Source organism: Amborella trichopoda, chromosome 3 (genome assembly GCF_054954075.1).
Source record: "Amborella trichopoda isolate Santa Cruz 75 chromosome 3, AtrichopodaSantaCruz75HAP2 v2.0, whole genome shotgun sequence".
Classification (NCBI taxonomy): Eukaryota; Viridiplantae; Streptophyta; class Magnoliopsida; order Amborellales; family Amborellaceae; genus Amborella; species Amborella trichopoda.
This window is the reverse complement of record NC_142338.1, coordinates 56,362,402-56,383,201: the sequence shown is the minus strand read 5'-3', so window position 1 is coordinate 56,383,201 and position 20,800 is coordinate 56,362,402. Positions and strand designations below refer to the sequence as shown.

Below are 20,800 nucleotides of genomic sequence, written 5' to 3'. Positions count from 1 at the left end.
AACTGATCTAGGTTTCCATTCCCACTGATACATTTGAAAACTGCTAATTATTTTAAAAAACGAAGGTTTCCATTCCTACTAATGCATTCGAAAACTGTTAATTATTACTAAAAACATGTAGGAGCTTGTATTCCCCATTGATCTACTAAAAAAAACAGATAGTGACGTTTATGTACAAAAGATAAATAGTATCTATGTAAACAGTCTCAAAAAATAAGTATTCTCTCTTATGCCACAATGCATCCCCTATGGACGTTATTCCAAGGAAAAACATAAAACGAGCCGACTGGATTATGCTACACAACATGGGCAACTCAGGAGAACATGAGGTTACTCTTTTTGGGTTGGGTTTTGACAACGAACTACGACTCTTAATGGCTCAGATTTAGGTCTACTTGGCCCAAGCCCAGCCTTGAACTATGGAAGTTAGTCCTGGGTCCAAAAATTAAGTTTAATTTTTGGGCCCTACCAAGGGCTTGAATTCATGAACCATAATCAAGTTGGGCCAAGCTTTATACGAGGGAAATTTTTCACAAAGTATATAAAAAAGTCAGGCCGAGCCTAACCCAAAAAATACTTCATGCCTACAAAGCCCTACAACAAAATTGGGCCCAATTCAACGGCCCATGGGCCAGCCTAGGCCTATTAACACCGCTACAACAAACATATAAAAAACTCATATTGTCGTACACTAAAATGAAAAAATTGGACCACCTCATCATCATTAGAGGTTTTTTCCAACTATTTAGAGTCGACTGCATCCCCACAACAATAGCAAATGAACCACAAGGGACCCAAAATTGGCCCACCTCATATTCGTAAATGTGGGTCATCCAAGTAGGCCAATTTGGATCACATGGTATGCGTAATTTACTCTTGATATTGTTTTAGAGAAAGTAAACAATAAGATTCTTCAATATTTTGCTATTGGTATTAGGATGCAATCATCTTGAGCCATCGAATGTAAAATTAGACATGGGTGCATCATTCATCATATCGAAGTTCAAGAAAATTTATCTTGAACTTTGTCACATATCCTTAGCTACTAATATATGTGATGGTTAAGGGTGATTGTGATAAAAAACCTCATAGTATAAAATTTTTAAAAAGCTAAAAATTCTTATAGTTTTTTTCTTTTTTTTAAAAAAAAAAAAGGAGAAAAATTGATCAAAATGCACCTAAAAGGTTATTTATTTAACATTTTACTCCTTTTAAGTTTCAACTATTCCAACTCATGATCATATGTATATTGATAAAAACAATTAAATGAATAAAAATAAAATAAAAAGTTAAATAGTTCATCTTTTAACTCGGTCGAGTTTGCAGAGGGACTCAACCTTAAACGATCCAAGTAAGATGCAGCTTCAAACCTTGGGGAAGGAGGTAATTTTAGTGTCAAAAAATTCAACAATAACCTAAAAACCTTTTTGAAATCTAATTATAAAATTAAAAATTAAAAAAAGAAAAAGTTTATATATAGATGAGGCTCTAAACAATCAAATTAGAGCTCACCTCAAAAATTTAACTAGAAGATGTTGTTTTGATGCCCAAACATCATCAAAATTGTCATCTCGACATCAAGATGTATGGACAAGAGAAAAAAAATAGATTTCAAGTTTTGGAAATAGTGCATCTTGTAATGCATGTTTAGACCGTCAATTTTCAAGATTTTAAAGTTCTCATATATCTGCTCTATTTATACTATTTTTTAAGCTTTAAATTTTATAATTAAAGATATAAATATATTTTAAGACTATCACAAAGATTTTCAGTATTGAAACCATATTTCTTGACACTATTTGAAGGTGTGCTTTACTTTAGTTGCTTAGAGCCTCGGCACTATACAAACCGCACTTTTAAAAAAATGATGTAGGTCAAGTAATTTTACAAACATTTGAATATGAACGGTCTAGATAATGTGTTACAATATGTACTATTTTTAAAATTTAAAATTATTCTTTATTTTGAATGTCCTAGCATCTCAAGGACGAGCTGATCAAGTGTATAGTTCTTTAGCATCAAAATAACTTTTTTTAATGGATTTGAATTTTTGAGGCATACCTCGCTTCTATAATATAAGGTTGACACCGTAAACTTTGTCCTTTAAGCATTTATTGATAAATTTCTCAAAGAACAAGGCATACTCATTTAAGAAAGAGAGAGAGGGGGGTTAGTTGTACAAATTAACCTATATTATTAGTTGGAAAGGAGAACAACTGTGTTTCAGATCATTAATGTGTTTCATGCCTGTTAAACTAATATATTAGTACTTGAAAATATTTGTTGTTTGACCATTTAGAATCAGGATTATGAGATTACTACATTGAAAGTGTTGCAAAAGGGAGGGTAGCACATGCGGTCATGCACTATGGAGGCCATTTGGAAGGCAGGGAAAAGCACATCACTCAATCTTAGCACTAACCTTCCATGTTACCATTTCAATACCTAGATTTACATAATATTGCAACATGATAAAATTTAGGGTACGTTTTGTACGCGTGAAAATGCTTAGCCAAAAAGCTCGTACCGGTGAAAATACTTACATGAAAAAATATATTCATATAATTAGGTATACGAGTTTTTTCATATTAACTGATTTTTGTAAGGCTTCGGTCTGAACCACGTAAATGTTTTATACCCTCTTCATTCTATGCTCCCACAAATTCTAACATGGTCTCTCCATTCTATGCTCCTACAAATTCTAACATGGTATCAGAGCGAAGAAGAAAGTTTTGATTTACGGCTCAGATTGCTTGTTTTGTGAAGGTCAGTAATCAAATCAATTTATTTTCATCTACGATTGGAGCAATCATCGATCTCTCAAATTTTCATTGCAATCATCAATCTCACTCATCGATTGAAACCCTATTGTTGTTTGTTGCCTTAAAAATGGTTGCAAAAACTTGGTTACCCTCTTTCTCTAGCAATTTTTTTGGTGGTATGTGCTTTTAGGGGAACATTAGCGAGTCTTTGTAGGTTCAATTCCAACAAGTCGTTCACCCTTACATACCCACCACTCCGCATATTCAATTCAACTAAGAAACCATATGGCGTACACTCCTTGTTAGTAGTCGATCAAGAGCATCGATCTTATCCATTTACAGAAGCATCGATCTTATCCATTTGGTGGTATGTGGAGAGGGGGACGCCATTAATATCGAAGCTTTGAAGCAGGCCAGAACCCCCTTTTTTTTAACGAAAGCAGAGGCCCTTCACTATTGCTTGAGGGCAAAGGTTTTTTTGGCGATAGCTGCCCGTCCCCTGATACGGCTGCCCATTGCTCGAGGAAGCGCCTGCCCATCTGTTCTAGTATTTGTCCGGACTGAAACGCCTACCCGTCGGCTCTTTTACTCTTCTTTTGGGGTACTTTGGACTTCAGATTGTTAAGGTGTAGATTTTTTTTCTGAAGAAATTTTTCTTCTTCACGAGGAAATATTGGGTTTCCATATATAAATAGAAAAAAAAAAATTGAAGAAGTAGAGAAGGAAAAAAAAAAAATGGGTGGTATTTTTTTAAGATGTGGGCTTTTGTATAGAAGCTCAATTTCATTAGCATTTTTTTTATATGATTGTACTCACAAGGGAAAAACAAAAAACCAATATAATGAAGATGTAGCCGGTTAAGGTTTTGGATACGTGGATGTAAGGCTTCGGCCTGAACCACATAACTGTTATGTCCTCTCTCAATTCTATCCTCCCACAAATTCTAATATAGTCTCTCCATTCTATGCTCCCACAAATTCTGACATCGTCTCTCCATTCTATGCTCCCACAAATTCTAATATGGTCTCTCCATTCTATGCTCCCACAAATTCTAACATGGTCTCTCCATTCTATGTTCCCACAAATTCTAACAATTTTTAATTGGTTAGAAAAAATATGTTGGGACTAATTAGTGTAAAAAACTCCTATATGTAATCACATGATGATGAAGTCTTTTCTGGACAGAAATATTTTCACGCGTATTAAATATGCCCTTAAATTAAAATTAAGTTTCTTCCATTGAATCGAAAACTCCTAGAAGATACCACAATGCCTATTATTAAATGACTCCCAATTTTTTATTAGGAAGACAAGTATGAAACCGACAACACGGTAACGTGCCTTTTCTCTTTATCCCACCGTATTACAACCACCATAGTACGTGATTTTTTGAGTTCAAAGTTCAACAGTTTATTCAAATTTCAGGGATCCAACCGGGACTAGTATGATGCATATTGAAAGTCAAAAACCAAACATTTAATGCTATAGGGGTGGCAATGGGTCGGGTCTGGCTGGACTCGGCCCAAACTTGAAGTCACCGGACCCAAACTTGGATTAAAAAATATAATGTGGGACCTAACCCAAATCCAACTGAACCCAATTGAACCCGACATAAAAATCACAACAGCTATATAAGCTAAAAAATATAACTTGGGACCAAACCCGATTGGACCTGATCGAACTCAGACCGAACCCAAATAGTGTTCGGGTTCAAAATTTGGACCCGGATGCAGATTAGGTCTACCTGTTGGATCCCAGGTTGGGTCCGAGTCCATTGCCATCCCTACAATTGCAAATGTCTTTATATTTTGATGGCAAAAAGTTTTTGTTTACCGTTATAAAAAAAAAAAAAAATGTCTTTGTTTACCCTATTGTGACCATATATATATATATGTCATGAGTGTGGACATTACAATTACAATGCTTTCTTTGAGAGATTGAAACAAGATATAAGATGGCCAAAAGAACACCGGAGCAAATATTGAGAGAGAGACACTGAACCCCCCCCCCCCCCCCCCCCCCCCCCCCCCCTTTGTTCAGGGTTGCTTTAAACTTATTTTGATGGAAGCTCATTTAATAATCTTAGTGAGGTAGGTATTGAGGGGTTGTTAGACATTGGAACGGTAATATCATGTTTTTCTTTGCTGGCTTCATTGGAATTACAATCGATTTTCGCTGAATTTTCTGCTCTTCTTCAACGTTTGAAGATCTTTATTGGAAGAAATTTGGGGACTTTCTGCGATGTGGAAGGAGACTCGTTTGAATATTATTGGATGATGTAAGAAGGAAAATAAAGTCCTTTGGCAGCTGAAATCTGAGATTGTCATTGACAATCTCAGTCATCTAATTCTTTGGCAACGAGGGGAGACTTATTTACCCTCGTTGTTGGTACCTCTAATTTTGCTGATGGAAAATTGTTTCATGCGGCCTAGACCACATGACTACACATGCGGTTCAAAGAGAGATGGATGCAAGTAGGTGTTCGATTTGTTTTTTTATTAGAATTATTATTTCTAGTTTTTAAAATTTATTAAATTTTTTATATTCATGATTTCCATGTTAGAGATTACGTGTCCTTAAAACTTAAGTAAAAAAATCTTCTCAAAAATAGATTTATTAATAAGCACACATTTCTACATATGTGAGCTTGACCACATAAAAACCGGGTCCTTTTCTAATTGTAATATTCTTTTATCAATAAATATTTTAACATTAGTTAAAGAGAACAAAAAAAATTTGAGAGAGAGGTCATCTCCCCTTGGTAGCATTGAGAGAGAGAGAGAGAGAGAGAGAGAAATATCACTGAAATTCCTTAAGACATCTAATAACAAATCAAAGAGTCTAGATACATGCACAATTTCTCAAACTGGGGGGAGAACTCAACACCACACACAAAGAACTATTTCTTTTACAGCAACAATAATTGTGATCTAGAGAGAGAGACCAGACTCCTCATCCTCTTCAAGGGTGGAGGTGTAAATAAAGTAGAGAGCCCAAATAAGCCCAAAAACACCAAAAAGGATCCATGCAAGAAGGTTGTTGCTTATACCTAGGCTAAGACCAGTCCCTTCAGTGCTTAACCTCTCATCAACTAGAGCAAGAGCTGGGCTCGAAATTGTAGCCACTGAAGCAACCAAGGCCGCACCCACACATGGGTTGGTGCTAGGCTTTGCCTCTAGGGAGCACCTCACTCCTCCCTTCTTTGCTAGTGTTGGCAATCCTGGATCATCAAAATAAACAAAAAAAAAGATGTACAGTCATTCATTGTTGCGAGGACCGGACGGGCGACTGAATCGGTAAGGAGTCCAGGCCACTTAAAACCAGTCCATCTATTTGTCGAATTAGTTGGATTGGATTTTTATATAAATAAATAATAATAATTTAAAAAAATTCTATAAATTTTTTTACCCAACTTTATTTATTTAGTTGATCGAATGTTTGAACCAATCAGTACCGTCTGGTCCATTGGTTTTTACCATACTTCCAACTAAACCTAATTTTTGTTGTGGATTAGACCAGCTAAGGCAAATCTTGATAACCATAAACTCTGAATTATTTGTTTTCCTAAATAATTGGCCTTTTCCTATCTGACTTTTTATTACAGTTTGCTTTTAAATGAGATTAAAACAAAAATTGTCTAAAAATAGATATTTTTCTTGAAAAATGTAAGAAATTTAACATAAGATTTGAACTACTATTTTGGCAAATTTTTTAGTGGCTACCCTTGCACAAATATGCGCACCTACCATACCTTTCGCTGAACAGAAAAGAGTGATGCAAAGAGTGGAAAGTAAATTATCAGAATTATAGCAAGATCAAGGTGTAAAGACCCAAGAATAAAATCAAGAGAGGGAGTTATTGTTGCAGAAAATAAGGAAAGTAGGGCAAGAGAGAGATGAGAAACTGTGTAAAAGCTACAATTAATTGGTTCACTTAGAATTAAGAAACAGTGTAAAAAGCTATAATTAATTGGTTTACCTAGAATTATTGGCGATTGCTTAGTAGCGGAGACCCTAGAAATGAGGCTTGCACGGGCAAGGGTTGAGGTCCCTGTGGTTGCAGTGATGGAAGCCATGGCGCTTCAGCAAGAGAGAGAGGAAATTTTAGTTTTGAGTGTTAGTGTTTTATGAATAATGAAAGAAGGGCAGACACCTTATTATTTTTGTAGGAAAAATGGAAAGTTTAACCCTCGAATTCCAAGACCATACACCAATATTTGAGTGGATAGGCCCTCATATCCTCATCCCACTTTTGCCCAACCAAACGACACCACGTGTGCATATCATCACCTCTCCTCAAATCCACCCCTACTCTTGAAAAATCCTAAAAAATATGTAAAATATATTTAAAGTAAAACTAAACAAAACACATCCAAATAAATATAAAAAGCAGTAAAAATATTAGATTTTAAAAAATCAATTTGTACTCAAAAGTATTTTAAAAAATCAATTTGTACTCAATAGATAAAATAATTCCCCATCTCTATGTGCCTAAAAAAAGGACATCCCAAGATTGGAACCATTCAAAATTAAAAAGGAATGATGTACATGTTGAAGAACTCAAAATCCAATTTTTTCCTCTAAAACTAATCATCTAGTTAGAATTAGATGGATCACCAAAATTCAAAAAAATAAAAATAAAATAAAAATCTCCCAAGTGTCATGCTCGAGTGAGTTAATCTATAATATGCTCCCAAGGGACCATAGTATATGTGCTCTTAATTTATTTTTATTTTGGACAAGAGTACTTGACCTTTATTGAAAGAGGGAAAAAACGTAGTACATTGATTAAAATACGTGCCCTTGAGCTTTTGTGATGCACCATGGTAGGTGACGGTACATGGCCACAATACCGTGTGAAGATGCATCTCAGCCGTCCATCGATCATCACAAAGGCTAAATCAAAGTTGACATAAACAATCCTACAGCTGAACTACCAAAAAAACATTAAAAAACCCTGGTTTCAGCTAACAGAAGTTGCTTGTGTTGCTTGTTATTTCATAGAACAAAAATTGTTTTTTAGGTACTTAACCAATATGCCCCAAAACTCTTGGGTGACGGAAACTTGGAAAGTCAAGCCCCTAAACCACCTAAGATCGTTATATACCACCACGTTCCTCGGCGGTTCTCACTCTATTCAGGTAGCTCTTTCCATAGGTAGGCCTTTCCACTGGTAGCCTTTTCCTATGATCGACATCCTCAACGGCTCTCACTCTATAATGGCTCTCACTCTATACCAGCAGGAAGCCCTTTCTTAAAATATGAACAGGTTGCTCTCATACCATATGTTAGGTACCTAACCAATACGCCCCCAAAACCCTTTAAGTGATGAAAACGAAGAAAGTTAGAACTCTTAAACCACCTAGGATCGCTACAGTTGCTCGCGATTATAACACAGACAAACTACCCAAGCCAAAAAAAGATGTCTTCCTATTAAAAAGTTCTACACCGAAAGCATGAGCTCTCATATCCGAACTCTCTCTCTCTTTTCAAAAGCTCTCGTATCCAAACTCTCTGTTCAAAAGCTCTCGTATCCAAATTCTCTCTCATAAGCTATCATATCCAAATTCTATCACTCCCTCTCATAAGCTCTCATATCCAAATTCTCTCTCTCTCTCTCTCTCATGTGTGAAAAATAACATGACAGGCAAAAAAAAAAAAAAAGACAATGATAACACTAGTGCATAATTCCATTTATTGAAAAAAATTAAGTCATTTTCAGGTGAATTGTGGGCCCAAAAGAATTACAAGGATCAAAAGCTTGAAAAAATTATAAATGTCATAACCCTGCACAAAAGGAAATAAAACCCCAAAAGAAAGAGAGGGGGGGGCGTGAAACATTTATGGATGGATGTTGCATTGTTGCAAGTAGGGCTGTTCATACGGAACAAACTTCGTCCAGTAGCCCCTATACTTTGCCATGGCGATCTCGAGCCACGGTTTCATGTTACCATCATAATGTAAGACTGCTGCTTTTTCAATATCTCTCCGACTTACTAAAGGGTCATAGCCAAGTCCATGTACCATCAATCCACCATTTAGCCTCACTGTTGCCCCATGAAAGGTTGCTAACCCAACTGGTAGGCTACCGAGTTTCCACAGCTGCCTTCCCTTACCCTGAAAAAAAAAAAAAGTATATGGCAATTTAGTTTTTTTCATCCTTGTGGAACTTAAGCTGGAATACTCAAAATTCTGTCGAGATCTCTTATTTAAATAAACATAAAGAATGATCCACATTGTCATGATTAATAATGTCCTAAGGTTCACCACCATCCAATCAATGTGTTGGATGATGAAGAACAGTGGGCAGTGTAATTGAAGTCAACTACTCGTGACATCTTTGGTGGGGCACTCCTTCCATCACTGTCCAACTTACAGATAGAAAGGAGATTAACCTTCTACATGCTGTCATCATGCTTGCAGCTATCATGACCATATGCATCATATTATACTTCATTTGATAAAAAATAAAAAAAATAAAACAGAAAAACACTCATATTTGGAAAGGAAAATAATCCATACTGTGTAGAAAGTATGGAATGGGGAACTCAGACCAATATCTACCGTCTATGTTGTTCAAAGGACAGTGAGAGATGAATTGTTACCTACTTCCATAGCCATCATATTTTATAGGGGAAATAGACAATTGATTTTGGGTACAAGTGCATGAATAACTTTCACAGAGAGTATGTGCCTGTCCCCTCGAAAAATGAATATATGGTGTCTAAGGGTGTGGCTGCATGGACATCTGACTGATAGAGGGAGAAAGCAAGAGAGAGAGGGAGAGAGAGAGAGTTTGACGGCCTTCACAAACTCAGCTTCTAGAGAGTAGCATGCTTACCATTTCCAACCATTCATGATAGACGTTTGTCAGCTTACGTTGTCGCCATTCTCTCAGATCAAACATATTCACCCCAAACCCCCATGCACAAGCCTTAGCATCAAGTCTACTCACCACAACTGGGTCTGAGAAGTTCAAGAATGCATCAAGAGTGTGCTCGAGTCCACCACGACTGCACTCATGCACCGCTCCATTAACCATCCCTTTCATATCCATGGACCATAGCAAACTCAGGTCCCTCTGAACCACCACATCATGGTCAAGATGAACCACCTTGTCAAGAGCAGGAAAGATTTCGGGGATATAGAACCGAGCATGGTTCAGTGGGTTTATGTACTTGGGATTTCGAAACTTGGGAGTCAGTGAATCACTTGGCTGATTAGAAGGAAAACCACGACTAGGGTCAAGCCAAGTGAGCTCATCCATGTTCAGGACCTCAAGAGCGGCCTGGCCGGGTGGATTTGATCGAAACCAAGTGGTTATGGCTGGGTAATTCAGCATGTCAGTGACCACATGAATGACGAGCTTTTCTGGTGCCTGCAATATCCACAACAAAGAAATCAGCTGCCCGTCCCAACTTTGTAGATGGAGGTACTAAGGATAAATTTCTCAAAATTTAATGACTATTGATAAAAAGATTTTGTTTTCTGATGCATACTCGATACAATAACTTCTTGGTTGACAAAAATTATATGCTGCATCATCGTTATCAAAAAAGGACAAGAACCTTATGCTAAGCTCTGAATGAGAATTCATTAGTAGTGCACGAAATTCGAATAAGGCTAAGTTTCAGATTTGAAATTCAAGACAAGGAAAAAGTATTAGGCCATTTTCAGTAAAAGGGGGCACATGAGGACCAGACCCTTCAATTTTTGTAAGATTCTGGATCAAATAGGACCAGTTTTACGACAATTTGGCCTGAGTCCATCTTGACTTATGGGCAAATCTCAGTTGATATAAATCTATCCTTTAACCTGCACAGGGACACTCAAACAACAGCACTTTGCACACATGCTAAATGCACAACTAATAAGAAAAGAACCATCATCAGAAAGAAACATGAGGAAAATCTGTGCTTCAGCCTTAAGGTTCCTTACTGAAAATTAGGGTATTTTGGTCATTCCAGAAAAAATATAGGGCATCTAACAGTTCATAAAAATTCAAGTGAATTTGCATTATTTATAAGGAATTTGAATACATTAAGGAAAATTTTGGTGTAGCACTAATTAGCGATAAGATGAGACAGAGTAGACTTAGGTGGGCTGACCGTGTGTGGCGTAGACCCAGTACAACACCTGTTAGGAGGTGCAAGTTAGTTCAAGAGGTAGGCTCAAAAAGGGTAAGGGGTAGGCCTAGTAGAATATACTTGGAAATAGTAAGAAAATATATAGGGACTTATAGCCTCACTGAGGGTATGACCCTTAATAGAGCAGAATGACGGACCAAGATTCGAGTAGCCGGCCTCAATTAGTTAGAAGCTTTGATGATGATGATAAGGAGATAGAGCATTCAAATCATCTGAAAAACAGCAACACTCCATATCAAGGAAATAGGAGGCATTTAGATTGTTAATGCTTTGAATAGAAAATCAAAGATGCCGCAATAACCACAACAAAATCATAACATAGTGTAATATGTGCACGTGCGCATGCACACGCACACGCACACACACACGCACACACACACACACATGTGCGAGCATGTGCACACATACACACACAGAGGCCTCAAACTGATCTCGTAAAAGTGGGATGACACAGTGTGTGCACATACATACACACACATGCCTTTAACTGAACTCCTAAAAGTGGGGTGTGTCATATCAACATCAAAACCTTCAGCTCCTTGGCTACTTAGCAAAGTAGCACCCATCACTCAATTACCTTCAGATACAGAATGGCCAAAAAATGGTTGTTACATTCCAATACAGAAACACACTCTGGGTGACCCCTTAAAAGTGTGGCATCCAGGAAAAACTACATAAACTATTATTTACTAACTTATATGATATCAGGGTGGATAGAGTCACAAATCTAAAAGTAGGAAAGGAAATGATTTTTTATAAAAACTTGGTCCTTTTATTAAAATAAAATTTCTTCAGAAGTTCGAGAATTCATATCTCTTACACCCTACTAGTAAAATGCCATGTTACGTATAAAACAATATAACATTTCATAAAAATGATGCACCATGCACAGTATACCAAAAATTAAGTGTCATCAATTTGCAACTAACAAAAGCATATTTAGCTCACCAAAGAAGAGGAGACAGTGGAGTTGACAACCACTGAACACGCAAGGACATTGTCTGAGAAGATGACATAATGGTAAAGGTCCGGCCTCTTCAATTTTGATGTATCAGTGATTCCCCGCTTATCAGATTGAAGCTCAAAAAAGTCAGTAGTGAGACGCATAGTAAGGCAATGGAGGCCCTTAGGAAAGGTAGTGGCAGCTAGCTGAGAGAGATGCTCCGCTTGCTTCTTGTGGGCGGCCACCTGCTCCTCTGCATTATGTGTCATTGCTCGAAGCTTCGTTGCCATGGCTCCGCAGTCGTTGTAAACTCGACCAGCTTTAGTTAAGACAGCCTCCATTGATCTCATCCTCTGTGAAGCACTGTAATGGTTCTAATTTGTAATCAGGGGAGGCAAGTGGTTCTATTCCTTTGGGAAAGTATGCCATACTTCAATGGACTGTCATTATGGTATATGGTACTCCAAGGGCACATCCACCATCTGTTCCTCATGATGGATGCTTGAAGTATGGCCCACAGGACAATCGCACAGCACGGTTGATCCCAACCATTTGTCAGTGGGAACAGAAGGTTGATGTAGCTTCGATTAGGATACAACATAATCCACTGGAGTATGGTCTACTTATCCTTGTATCTCCCTAGTAACTTCAAATCTAGATTACCCTTTGCTACTTATTTCATAAAGGGTGCAGTTTGTATAGAACCTAGGCTCTAAACAATCAAATTAGAGCCTACCTGCAAATAGTGTCGAGAAATGTGGTTTTAATACTAGAAATCTTTGTGATAGCCTTAAAATATATTTTCATCTTTATTTATAAAGTTTAAAGCTTCAAAAATAGTATAGATTGACAGATCTATGAAAACTTGAAAATTTTGAAAATTGATGGTCCAAAAATACGTTACAAAATACCCTATTTCCAAAACTTGAAATCCATTTTTCTCATGTCCATACATCTTGATGTCGAGATGATCAATTTGAGGATATTTGGGCATCGAAACAACCTCTTTTAGTGAAATTTTTGAGGTAGGCTCCAATTTGATGGTTTAGAGTCTCGGCTGTATATAAACTTTTCCCTTCATAAATGGGTCTCCTACTTCTCAATAAAGAATGAATGTTTCAAGAGTTTCATATCTGTATTTTTGCTATTTCTACCTTCTGTGAAGATCTGAATCTTTGATGGCATCGCCCAAAGAACGTTCAGACTCTCGGATCCGCAATCTCAGCTCTTTTGCTAGGTGGGAGTTACTTCGAGGGGCGGCAAAATTCAAGTATGCCTTGGCCCTGATAACCTGGTCTCTCATCTGAAGCACCTTCTCCTCAGTTGGTTTATGGGTTCGAGACCTTACGCTCTTCTCACCCAACTGATGTTTTGATTGCACCTGATTCAAAGACAAAAAGAAGTTCAACAAAGAGAGATACAGAGCCTTAAGCGCAGACAAGCATAATGAGAAGCAAATCAGGAAGGTAAAAAAGTCTGGGTTCATGATTGGCGAAGTATTCCAGGATATTATAGTTTTTTTTTTTTTTTTTTGGGGGTAATTCAGTGGGGAAGACAGGCGCCTGACTGTTTTTTTCAATAGATTAGGGAGTTACATTTTGAAGGTGTTAATTGGGGGTGTCAGAGGTAGGAATGGATACCACGATGTGGTAACTGGGTGTGGGGATGCTACCACCACGACCCCAGCCCCTTTTCTATAGTATACTGTCCTTTTGGTCAAGTATACGATACATTCCACGTATGAATTAGAACATAAATATCCACTACAAACAATGGCAACTAGGCTGCATGAAATATGCAGACAACAAAATAGCACCAATGGCAGCTAAATGAGGCACAACATTACAGAGACATCGTCCAAGATGAACATAAAGGAAACATGAAAAATGCACAAAAAGGCAACTGCTTTCTCCTTCTACTGATTACTCGCAATGTACAAAATGGGTAGTTTTCCTAAAACTTTAACCTTTTTGGAAATCAAACCTCATGCGAGAATATGGCCCAATAACTCACAATGCCCCAGAAACTCGCAGAAGTAAGATTCATTCCAAGGTCCTAATAGCAAGGCTCTGGGAGAATAAACTCTCTCAGACAATCGATCGATATTAGTATCCCCATACAATCCTTTGAGTGTACATTAGTTAATTGGTAAGTTGATCCTGAAGAAGAACTGTGACCTCAATAGATCTGAAGCTTGACCTCCATAGAAGTTGGTGTCTTGCCAAAGGAAGCCCCAACAAAATGATGTTATGATCATATTTAGCAATTGTGCCTATGACAATAATGCGGTGAGGAAGGCATTGGTGGCAGCCACCCTTTTGGCGCTGTGGATCGAGTGTAATGATAGGATTTTCTGGGTTGAATGGTCTTCGCCGGCTGAACTATTTCCAAGATCAAATCCTTGGTAATTTTTTGGGCTACCAACCACAAGCGCTTCAAAGGCCCATCCCATGCCGCATTTTACCAAGACTGGGAAGCTATTCTCTTCTCAAGACAAATCTGTGACCCACACACCAGACCCAAGACAAATCAAGTTCAACTTTAATGGTTGTTCCCTGGGCAACCCCTGTCCTTCAGGGATTGGGGGTCTCTTTGGGGACCACAGTGGCTTCACTCTCGCTTTCCTTCTCCAAAAATATCAGCCACACAGACTCCACGACAGCAGAAGCATGTTAGCTCAACTAGAGGGCATCAAATTGTTCGACCCACAGTGGAGGTCCTCATTAGTCATCGAGGGAGACTCTAAGGACGTCATAAGTTGGGCCTCCGGCTCTACCCCCAACTCATGGTCTCTTGCTTACATTTTTTATGCACTTGCACACATCTGCAGGGATATGGACATCTTATGGGGGCATACTTGGCGGGAATCAAACCAGGAAGCCGACACCCTTGCTAAGGAAGCCACCACACCGCTACAGCACAAACCCAAATCCCCTCTTTTTGATGGACCATGACTTGGGGGGTCTTTTGTACCTACTTGGTTTCCACTCCCTGACCTAGTTTTTGTACAGGGTCGGCGTGCCCCTTTGGTGGGTCACATATTTTTTTGTATACTGAGCTCCCAACCTGTGGGAAGCCTATTTGATCTCTTGTATCTCTTTCTTGAGTTTCTTCCTCTTTAATAGAAATAGCAAAGTTAACATCTTCAAAGAAAATAATGCAGTGAGGAAAGGAATTAGGACTACCTCATTCTTATCCCAAAGAAATGTAGTCAAAGAATTGGGTCAAGAAAATGCATTTTCAAAAAATAGATGAGGGGAAAAATGCAGATTAAGTTGGCTCCAACATATAAAAACGGCACAACAAAATCCGGCTTATTACATATAGAGGGATTGTTCTTATATTTCTGCAATTAAGAAGGGGAGAAAGAGGCTGGGATGGTCGTGGACAAGATTTGAACCCAGGAAGAAAAAAACACAGGTTGGGCGTCAATCCCTTGCTCCGGTAGGTGGTTTTGTGAAAATAGGGGATAGGGAAGTGGAGATGGTCTCACTAACCAAAATAGGCTCCTGGTTGGTATAGCCTACTACAAAATCTTAATAGCCTTTTCCTGAACCTCATGCTTTGGATCCCGCTACCACAACCACCATAGACAGGTAGTGAGAGACATGCGAACCCACAGATGCATGGAAATAGCCTAGCATTGTATTCAATAGTCATATTCTTTTGGTAAGAATAGAAAAAATAGACCAAGGATATAAATTGAAAAAGCTGCAAAATCAGTACCTCGCATCTAGATGGAAACTATAATCTCACAAGAAATAAACCACACGACCAGAAACTATCAAACCCAAGAATCAGCATTAATAAAATCGTCCCTTATTTTAAAAAGAAAATCTACTCAGCAATCAGCAAATTAGAAAATAAAATAAAAAATCCGCCCTTTTATTTGGAACCTGATATTCAATTCATCTAATGGTCCATATATTCTTTATCTTGTTTGGAGTAAGTTTATTTTATTTCTCATAAATGCCCCTTTTTATAGAACCCTTATTGTTTCATTATCCTACTCTGGATTAGGTTTATTTCCAATAGAAATCCTTTATATAGAAACATAGATTTTATTCCAGTAAAACCATAATCTTCATTTTTTGTCGAGTAAGTTTCAACTCTGTAAACATGTAAAATGAACCCTATTTCTCCTAATTTAAATCTACTTATCCATAAATCCAAAACCCATAAAAGAAATGAAATAGAATAAACACCATTCTTTTCAAAAGATATTTTAAAAAAAATTGGGTTTTTGCCATTCAATTCAAAATCAAACCTTTTTTCCCAATCTTTTGAAAGTAGCTTAGTGTTTTTTGTTTTTTTGTTTTTTTTTAATACCATTTTCCAATAAGACTCCACCATTTTGAACAAATATGAATTTATCAAACATATTGCTACTATGGTTATAATTGTTGCCATCGAAGTTCAGATGTTGTACTTCAAAAACTCAGGATAATTTTTGAAAAACATGGACTATCTTTGTGCAGTTTCTGGGGTGCATCACTGAATTTATGTGTCCAGTTAAAAACTATGGGATAACTCCAATGCCTAATCTGATCCACCCCAGAGATCTTATGACTTGGCTGACTCTCACATGATTTTATATTTATTTTAAGTTAAAAAAAGAAAACAGCTGAGTCTGCCAAAGGTGAGTCAACGAGGCTAGGGACCAAACTGAGTCCAAGCTTCTTTTAACTTTGTGGCAAGGAATACGAAAAGTACCAGTTTTTTTAGCCAAACAACTTCTAAAAATCAAGCAACAATGAGAGTTGATAGAAATATAGGCCAAAGGTATGTTGAAATAGGATCAAGCCACATGCTCATTATTTCAACACCATTTATATGGGAGACATAACCAAGCATCTAGAAAGCAAAGAACAAACTAGAGCATGAAGCCTTTCACTTGTATGCACCGTCGAGCTGTTTTCCTCCCTAACCTCTACAGAAAACTGCAAATCACACACTTGATCTTATGCAACATAAACGTCAGGCTCATTCATGCCCTAGTTACACCCAACACCTCTGGAGACAAAGCTAAGGGCTACTACTAAACCTCTCTACTGACTGACACTGAGGCAGATAAACCAATATAGAAGTAACATCAATTCCACAGCATGTTACCCAATCACCAATGTCTGGCACTCAACCCACCACTCTGTTGCACAGTCTCATGACCAACACATACTCTATGACCCCAAATCTAAATGAGTATTTTCCGCCCTAAGGTGAAAACCCCACAGGTGACAACCCTCAATTACAGTGAAAGTGAAGTTGAACTTTGTCCTTCCATTTTGTTAAAAAAAAAATCCCCTTCCATATCTAAAAAGAAACCATGTAAAGAAGCAGATTCTAGTTTTCTATTTGTTTCTGAAAACTATAAAAGGTTAAGTTCAAGAGTTCACATCCACACCATAACCAATGTTCAATGTGAGTAGCAACCACTGATCTTGGTGATAAAATCTCATTACAGTTGAGAGACTACAGAAATTTGGTGTAAATGGTTCATTAATAGTTCAAAAGGAACTCATGGAGTTTTTTGCCCTTTTTGACACGCATCACAACCCATGGACGAATTGTGACTGCTTGATAATGGCAGGAGTGGAAGAGTTAGATGCAGCATGGCCTCATAAAGCCCATTGTAGCTACCCGTGAAGTCACAATCATTGTCAAATAAGTTGACAAACTTGGTTCTCTCTTTGTTTAAAGAGATTGTATAGAAGATGTGCCCATTTCTGGCAAAAAAAAAAAAGTATGACTTATTGCAAGAAAGTTTCATTGTATGACTTGGCAGAACATGAGGAATAATGACTGAGCCTCAACCTAATTAGATCTTGTGGTGCCCAAAAGACATAGAAGCATCTGACCACCTCCCATCAAAAACTTTAAATGTTATCAGATCACTCTGCTTACCCCGAAGACTTCAAACTCTAAACTGAAGCAAACAGGGCAAGAAACTCTTCAACAACCACTAATGTGAAGCATTTAATCACAGAAATGATTTTAAACAAAATTGTTACCACCTGCCAGCACCAGCTTTACATTTACAAGTAGGATTCTGACAAGTGATACAGAATAAGGATGCATGCCCACCATATGCCATTACGCACTTCACTAACAAACATAAAATTTCATTAAAATTTAACAAAAGACAAGAAACGTCAAGCAGTAATATCCTCATAAGATAAATTCTTGCAAACACTACATACATGATAAATTCTTGCAAACACTACATACATGCACTGTTACTGTAGTTTAAATGGTGGATAAGTACATCATGATAATTAATTCTTGGTTATTAACGGTTAGAAAATAATAATTTCATGTAAAGGACAAGTCAAGCAAAATCATAAATGACGCAGCAAAGTACAAGCAGTATCTCTAAAGTACCACAGCGTCCCTATCAATGGCAACTTATTTTCGATAGCTTATCTTATGAAGCCATCTCTAATAGAATACAACTATATCATCCAAAATTCTCCTGTACATGTTGCTATCCACTGGGCATGTTCTCTATCTCTAAAATTCAGAATCTCCAATTGAAAGAGCTTTGTAAAAGAGAGTGAACAAAAAAGGGCATGGTCGTGCGCAAAGCATACTAGAGAAAATTTACCTCCTGAAGAGGAATGAGTTGCTCAAGTCTGCTCTGATGTTTTCCGTGATTTCCATGGGACCTGGCATTTTTGGAACCTAAGAAATAGGCCATTATAGACACACCACTGAATCCCAAAACAAGAAAGGGAGAGAGAGAAGAAAAATAGCCAATAAAATATTTATTTGAAGACTGAATTCCTTAACCTAATTCCATGGAGCTCTTCATTTCAACCATCGATATTTGAGGATCCATTCAAGGCTTACACACCAATGTAAAATTAAAATTGTGAAGATAAACTAATACTGAAAGAAACTAACCAGTAGAACCGATAACCCTAGCTGGGGGCTTGTCTTCTCCATCTCTAAACACAAATCGTCTTGGTTCTTTCACATTCTCTCCAGTTTCCTACAACAAATTAATAAAGGCCGTTTCCAATCCTACAAGAATTATAACTCCACAAAATGCAAAAAAATGGGGAAAATAAACAAAAGAGAATAGAGGGGAGAGAAACTTAAAAATCAAAGAAAAACAGGGGGAGAAAAAAACACCTGCTGGATAGCATTGAGTTTACCAGAATCGCTGCCACGTTTCTGCACCGAAAATTGAAAAACACAATTTATCAAATAAAAAAGAGTGATGGAAATTGCATAAAACCAAGGGAAAAAAATAACAGTGGCAAAAAGAATTGCACAAAACCCATTGCAAATAATAACAGTTGAAACATGAAAGTAGAAAAATGGACATTTGCAGAAAATCCAGAAAAACCATAACCCAAGTTTACCAGAGGATGATCAAGACTCACGACGCTGGATATGTCATCGAGAAATTCTTTGTGCTCTGCAGTAGATTCATCAAATGTCAGAGATAAGATCCACAAAACAAAACTGTGGGAGACATTTAAACTCCACAAAATAAATAACGATAGAGAGACAAAATAACCCTAAAATTGTAAGACACAGAAGCCCCACAATATATTGATAAATTACAGGAAATATAAATCCCACAGTAGGAAAATTTAAGAGAGAGAGAGAGAGAGTAAGAGTAAGAGAAACCATGAAATTGGTGATTACCTGAAGATGAGGTGAAGTATGTGAGCTTATCTGATAGGAAGAGGATTGGGGCAAAAACAGAGGTGAAGAGAAAGGAGATGAGGAGAAGTCTCTGCCATTTCCAAGGCTGGTTCAGTTTGAAAACGCTATTTTGCTGGGCCTTGGAGAGAGTAGGCATCTCTGGATCAGGGCTCCGAGAGTGAGGCCATTACTGGAAATTTTGGTGGGGTTCTCTTGTACTTTTAGAGAGGGAAAGATAAAAGAGTGGGCATCATTTGATGAGAGAGATAATGACTGCTACATAAGATTGCGTGCGGGAAACCTCGGATGTTCTTTTCTCCCTGGAATGAACAAAAGACATTAAAATGTGGGGACCAAATGCGGGGAAACGCGACAATAATAAGGGAAATATGATAATTATCTCTGTTCCCTCTCTCTCTCTAAAACCCTCTCTCTCCTCTCTCTTTCTCTTTCTCTCTCTAGAAGTAAAATTCATTCTTCCCTCTCTCTCTCTCTCAATAACACCCCCACCAGTCCACTCTGTCTAGGGGCGACGACCGTGCCCTGTAATTAATGGTAGTTTCATTGCTTCCTCGAATGTTTTTTTTTACGGTAGAAAATCAGAATAAAAAAATGTAAAATGTAGAACGAAGCTATTAATCTTTAGTACAAGATGGTCAGAATTAATATTTCATTCACCAAACTTTAACTAAATTTTTTTGAAGTACGATACATTTGAACCATCAAAATTCAGATCAGATGGTTGTAAGCAATTATGTAGAATCCCTAAAAAAATCAAATCACATATTTTACATGCTAAAAAAAATAATGTCCCAAAAAGGAATAAGGAACTTCAAATTTTTGAAGGGCAAAATCTAGGTGATGAAAAAAATCAAAATCTACTATTTTTGTTCAAAAATAAGGGTGTGGTTTGTATAGAACTGAGGCTCTAACAAATCAAAATAAAGCGCACATTCAAATAGTTTCGAAAAAAATTACAATACTGAAATTCTTTGTGATAGCTTTCAAAAAAAATTCATCTTTAATTATAAAATCTAAAGCTTCAAAAATAGTATAGATCGAGCTGATTCATGAAAACTTGGAAACCTTGAAAATGGACGGTAACAAAATGTGTTATAAGATGCACTATTTTCAAAACTTTAAATCCATTTTTTTTCTCATGTCCATGCATCTTGATGTCAAGATGATCAATTTGAAAATATTTAGACATAAAAACAACCTCTTCCAGATAAATTTTTGGGGTGGGCTCTAATTTGATTATTTAGAGCCTTGGCTCTATATAAACTTTTTCCCAAA

At 37.3% G+C, this 20,800-nt stretch overlaps 2 protein-coding genes across 3 annotated transcripts; both read right to left on the bottom strand.

Moving 5' to 3' along the window:
* Positions 1-5,561: 5,561 nt before the first annotated feature.
* Positions 5,562-6,907, bottom strand: PSBW (photosystem II reaction center W). Its single transcript, XM_006838797.4, has 2 exons — positions 6,741-6,907; positions 5,562-5,982 (listed from the first exon to the last, which is right to left on the bottom strand). Exons 1-2 carry the CDS (start codon positions 6,835-6,837, stop codon positions 5,693-5,695), a joined length of 387 nt encoding a protein of 128 aa, XP_006838860.2. The 5' UTR covers positions 6,838-6,907; the 3' UTR covers positions 5,562-5,692.
* A 1,532-nt stretch (positions 6,908-8,439) lies between these two features.
* On the bottom strand, positions 8,440-20,048 carry GAUT6 (galacturonosyltransferase 6). 2 transcript variants are annotated; one of them, XR_016051853.1, is made up of 9 exons: positions 19,505-20,039; positions 19,216-19,271; positions 18,983-19,024; positions 18,752-18,839; positions 18,453-18,529; positions 13,006-13,232; positions 10,465-12,214; positions 9,603-10,139; positions 8,440-8,878 (listed from the first exon to the last, which is right to left on the bottom strand). XR_016051853.1 is itself a non-coding variant. In XM_011623429.3 (9 exons), exons 1-9 carry the CDS (start codon positions 19,659-19,661, stop codon positions 8,603-8,605), a joined length of 1,818 nt encoding a protein of 605 aa, XP_011621731.3. In that variant the 5' UTR covers positions 19,662-20,048; the 3' UTR covers positions 8,440-8,602. The 2 variants fall into 2 exon arrangements, 1 of the variants encoding a protein (XP_011621731.3); XM_011623429.3 differs by having other exon boundaries at positions 11,857-12,214; positions 19,505-20,048.
* Between the last annotated feature and the right edge of the window lie 752 nt (positions 20,049-20,800).

What these genes read in the sequence shown, in the direction of transcription:
- PSBW (XM_006838797.4), bottom strand. Translation starts at nt 6,837, where the DNA reads ATGGCTTCCATCACTGCAACCACAGGGACCTCAACCCTTGCCCGTGCA. An exon ending in GCAATCGCCAATAATTCTAG is followed by an intron (nt 5,983 to 6,740) that starts GTAAACCAATTA and finishes TTGATGATCCAG; the next exon opens with GATTGCCAACACTAGCAAAG.
- GAUT6 (XM_011623429.3), bottom strand. Translation starts at nt 19,661, where the DNA reads ATGCCTACTCTCTCCAAGGCCCAGCAAAATAGCGTTTTCAAACTGAAC. An exon ending in TGAGTCTTGATCATCCTCTG is followed by an intron (nt 19,025 to 19,215) that starts GTAAACTTGGGT and finishes TTTTCGGTGCAG; the next exon opens with AAACGTGGCAGCGATTCTGG. An exon ending in AACTCAATGCTATCCAGCAG is followed by an intron (nt 18,840 to 18,982) that starts GTGTTTTTTTCT and finishes AATTTGTTGTAG; the next exon opens with GAAACTGGAGAGAATGTGAA.